At 51.7% G+C, this 5,042-nt stretch overlaps 1 protein-coding gene across 1 annotated transcript; it reads left to right on the forward strand.

The window, feature by feature from the left end:
- The first annotated feature begins 1,713 nt into the window (after positions 1-1,713).
- Positions 1,714-4,269, forward strand: TMEM270 (transmembrane protein 270). The gene is made up of 3 exons (XM_066381998.1): positions 1,714-1,785; positions 3,387-3,821; positions 3,967-4,269. The coding sequence occupies exons 1-3, from the start codon at positions 1,714-1,716 to the stop codon at positions 4,267-4,269; spliced, it is 810 nt and encodes a 269-aa protein (XP_066238095.1).
- Positions 4,270-5,042: the final 773 nt, after the last annotated feature.

Raw genomic sequence — 5,042 nt, forward strand, 5'->3', positions numbered from 1 at the left:
TATATGCCTTGACCAGGCAAGCCCAGGGTTTCGAACCAGTGACCTCAGTGTTCCAGGTAGACATTTTATCCACTGCGCCACCACAGGTCAGGCTCCTGTTGCTTCTTATGGCCCTGAGGAGGCTCACTCAGCAGATGAGCCCTCTTTCTACCAGGACCTGATCCTCTCCAGGATACTCTGAGGCACATTTTCTCTTCCCTGCCCTCCTTTGACCTAGACCCAGAACCCACAGAAATCAGTGGTCCTTATGACTTTGATTAATGTTAGTTACAAAGGTTAGCTCTACAAACCATTTCTCCCCCCCCCAGACCCCCCAGAAACCTAGCCTTCCTCCTACCCTTCCCAACTGGCAATGCCCCAGGCAGAAGACAGTAGCCTGACCTCTGGTAGGATCAAGATAGTATTTTGACCTAAGTTGTTTTACTTCCTGAGCCCTAAGGTAGACCAACCTCTGGCTACTTTCCCATGCAGCCAGGGATGTGGGGAAAGACCTCAGAGCGGTCCTCAAGACCTGAAGAAATGAATGACTAATCTTACCTTACCTCCAACCATTCATCTCCCGGTATGACCTGAACCCCTGGCCCACAGTGTCTTGTGCTTTTAGCCCTATATATGTAATCTGTAACCTGCATGCCACGAGGGAGTGCATCCTTTGAGCACTCTCTTCTAGTTCTCCTGGTTTTTTTTTTTTTTTAATTTTAATTTTATTTTATTTATTCATTTTAGAGAGGAGAGAGGGAGAATGAGAGACAGAGAGAGAGAGCAGAGAGAGACGGGGGGAGGAGCTGGAAGCATCAACTCCCATATGTGCCTTGACCAGGCAAGCCCAGGGTTTTGAACCGGCGACCTCAGCATTTCCAGGTCGACACTTTATCCACTGCGCCACCACAGGTCAGGCCTGGCTCCATTTATAATAAAACGGCCAATACGTCTCTGAGATTCTTGGTGTTTGGTTCTACTAGCACCAAGTGGATGAACTCTTTCTGTTCTTCTTCTTTTTTAAAATGTTTATTTTATTGATTTTTAGAGAGAAAGGGTGGGGGGAGAGAGAGAGAGAGAGAGAGAGAGAGAGAGAGAGAGAGAGAAACATTATCTGTTCCTGTATGTGCCCTGATGGGGGATCGAACTGGCAGCAAACTCTGAGCTCTGGGACGAAGCTCTAACCAGCGAACTCTCCAGCCAGGGCTCTTTCTGTTCTGTGCCACCCCTGAGGTGTCACTAAGATGTGAAAATACAGGCCACCACCTTATCCCTCTACTTTGTGACTGGGGGCCAACCTTTAGTAAAATGCAAGAAGAATGAGTGCCAGTGGGGGCTTAGGTAGGACCCTTGGGGCTTCCCCCTGCCTCCAAACATTTTGTCACCTGCGGCCCTAGGGGGATTTCTATTTCCCAGGCCCTGGAAGAATGTGTGTGTGGGGAGGTGCAGCCTGTTTTGTTCGCACTGACTGCTCAAGTTCTGTCCTGACTGTGTAGGCCCTGCGGACCTTCTCTGGCAACACTGCTGGGCAGGCCGGACATTCTGCAGTTGATGTCCCTAGGGACAGGACACGAAAGACAAATATCCCAGTTTTCATGCAGTGAAGGGGGAGGGAGGCAGGTAAAGGGAAGTCTCTTGTGGCAACTGGGTTGCCATGGTAACTCAGACCCCACCCTAGGGTATCTGTGAGGTCACCTTGCCTCTCTCAGTTGGAGGTGGGGTAGGAGGCCGGACATGCAGGCTGCCCCTCCCTTCAGCACCAGCCTCTTGGGGATTCTGCTGCTGGTGGTGAAGCTCTTCATGCTGGTGAGTGAGGCGGGGGCTGAGGGGCTAGGGCGATACACCTGGCCCTTCACAGCTACCTCATAGCTGCTGGACCTGGTGACCTGTCCTGAGCAGAGGAACTAAGTGCCTGCCTGCCTGCTGGGGTAATCTGACAGCTGCCCGCAGGCCCACCCCAAGCCACAGTGCTGGCATTTTCTTTGACACTTGAACCAATTGAGCCACTGGCTGCATGAGGGGAAGAGGGAGAGAAGGGGAAGGGGAGGAGGAGCAGATGGTTGCTTCTCCTGTTTGCCCTGACTAGGAATCAAACCCAGGATGTCCATACGCTGGGCTGATGCTTTATCCACTGAACCACCAGCCAGGGCCCCATCCATGTTTTAAAGGATGCAAATGCTGACAACTGGGTCACGTCTCTAAATCACAGCTTCTCAGTGGGCTGAGTTATCAGAAGAGGGTCCCCTGCTGTGGCATAGAAAGGAGAAATTACATGGTGCAGTGGAGACAGACAATTGGATTTGAATTTCGGCTGCTCCATTCTTTAGCTGTGTGACTTTGGGCAAATTATTCTACCTCTCTGAGCCTCTGTTTTTTCTCCAATGACTGATTTTATAGGATCATGTGGGATATAATAGGTTGCTTTTCTCCTTGGTCTCAACATTATCAGCTGGTGTGGGGTGGGGTGCAGCTACCATTTCCTATCTTCATCCTAATTCCTCCCCTAGCTAGACCTCTGGGTTCCCTTCCTTCCCCAGCATAGCTTCCACCCCTCAGCTCTGCTGATCCCTGCTATGGTGGGACATGCAGCCAACCCCAGATGGCTGCCTCTCACACTCTCCCTTAGGGCTCCAGATAGTCTGTGGACAGGATTCACGGGGCTCCAATTGGTGGGCTGGTGTTATCAGGGGTTGGGGGCTTCCGGGCTCTGAGAAGGGATCATTCAGCTCCCGGACTCGAGTGAAACTGTCTCGTTTACAGACTCTTTCCCTGTCCAACTCCACTCTTCCACCCAATGGATGGGAGACACCATATCCACTCTGTCACCCAGGACAGAAATCGGGACATCTTCTTGAGTCCCTCCTTGTCTTTCATCCCTCTCAGTAGGTCAGTCATTAATTCTGTCACTGTCTCCCATGCCTTATATCTCTCTTCTGCTAATGACACTGCCCTTTGCTCCCAGCTGTCCTTAGGACCCCAAGAAGCAAATTATGTGAGAGAAAGCCCAGATGTTTGGGAGAGGAAACTGACCTAGGTTCAAATTCTGCAGGATTAGAGGGCTGAGGGGGATGGTCACTCCTCATATCATTGTCATTATCATCAGGTTCATCATCATCATCAGTCAAACTCCTTCAGTCTGGAGTATGATATATAATTATTCAAATCCACACAAAAGAAAATCAAATATAATGAGACACCTTGTTGAAGGTCCCTCCTGAGAATAGAGTCCTTAGAAGTGAAGAGATAAGAATCATTATTATGTGTGGGAAAACTGAGGCCATGAGAAGAGGAGGGGCTTGCCCAAGGTGACCTTGCAGCCCCAACCCCTGAAATAGAACTCAGGAGGGCGGGATTCTTGCCCCGCCTGAGTGGCTGTGGGTGATGATTGTCTCTCTCTCCTCCTTCAGCTGGTTCAGAACAGGGTTCACCTCTATCATTTCCTGCTCCACAGGATCATGCTCTTCAAAAACTGGCTGACAGGGCTGGTCCAGGAGGCCCAGGGGTCCCGTGACCAGCAGGCCCACCCCCTGCCCAGGCTTGTAGCGTGCCCAGTGGGCTGGGTTCTACAAGCCGGGCTATCACTGATAGAGGTCCCTGTGTGGTTGGTGCTGAGGGCACCCAGGCTAGTGTGGGAGGCCATGCTGGGCTGTGTCTGGGACTTGGGCCTGGACCCGAAATGGCTAGGTGCCTGGGAGCATCTGGGCCAGTCTGTGGCCACCTGGATGGACCTTCTTCTGTCATGTCTGCACAACTTGATGCTGGTGGCCTTGCTGCTGCTGCTGCTGACCTGGAGGCTGTGCTGGAAGGCCCAGCGCTGCGGCCTGGACTGGCTGCACATTGAGGTGGGTGGGCAGGGTACAGGCTAGGCTGCTGAGGGCAGGCCTGGGGCACTGGGCACGGCCAGGGTTGGGCCGGGGAGCAAGCAGCTGGACAATGCAGCCGTGGGAGTTGGTGGTCGCCACCTGCCCGTCCTCTTGCCCCCTCCAGGCTCTGCTGGAGAACCACGTGGTGCTGGGGCTGCTGGCTCTGCTGAAGCGTCTGTACTGGTGGGTGGAGAGCACCACAGCGCTCGCCTCCTGGCACCTGGTCTATCTCGTCACTTGGACCACCTGCCTTGCCTTCCACCTGCTGCAGGCTGCCTTTGAGCACACGGCCCAGCTGGCCCAGGCCCAGGCCCAGGAGGCTGAGCCTCAGGAAGCCTCAGGGCCTTTGTCTCAGTCATCAATCCATGAGTCCCTGACTCCCAAGGCTGGGCCTGTCCTGCCAGAGCGTGGAACTCCCGGAGAATAAATATGTCCCCATCTGCCTCTCCTGGTCTGGCCTGGCCTAGAGACTCACTCTTTATTCTTCTTTTCTATGTGCTGGAGGGCTGTGCATGCCCATGTGAATGCATGTGTCTATGCATGTATGTGAGTATATGTATGTGCGTGCATTTGTGCTCTAGGGCTGCCTCTGGAAGGAAATCACAATCTTTGAGCATATGATACTTGCCAGATAACCACCTCAGACACTTTACACACAGAATTTTGTTTAAATCTCATAGCAACATGAGCATCAGATTTGATTAGCTCAATTTTCCAGATAAGAAAATTGAGCCTCAGATGGTTGAACAATCCCAAGGTCTCAGAGTAAATCAGGGGAAAAGCTAACACTGGACCCTAGATTTTTTGTTTCCCAGAACCCCTAACTTTCTCTAGTCCCTTATTCCTGGCTGTCAGGATCGTTGGTGTCCAGTGCTTTAGAGGAGATGGGTAGTTAGAGACTATGGCCTTTGGGGGGTGCCAGGGCCTCACATTTCAGAGATTTAGAAAATTCTCTTGAGAAGTATTATAGTTATTCCTGAACTAGTCTGTAGTTAGCCCATCCAGTCATTTACGTACTTAGCCACTCACTTTCCCATCCATCCATCCATCCATCCATCCATCCATCCATCCATCCACATATCCACTTACTTCTCCATTCATCCATCTACCCTTAGTTTGTTTATCCACCTACCTACCCCTTTATTTGCCTGCTCACCCACATACCCGTCCACAAATTCATCCATTCATTCATGCTTCCAT

Source organism: Saccopteryx leptura, chromosome 4 (genome assembly GCF_036850995.1).
Source record: "Saccopteryx leptura isolate mSacLep1 chromosome 4, mSacLep1_pri_phased_curated, whole genome shotgun sequence".
Taxonomy (NCBI): Eukaryota; Metazoa; Chordata; class Mammalia; order Chiroptera; family Emballonuridae; genus Saccopteryx; species Saccopteryx leptura.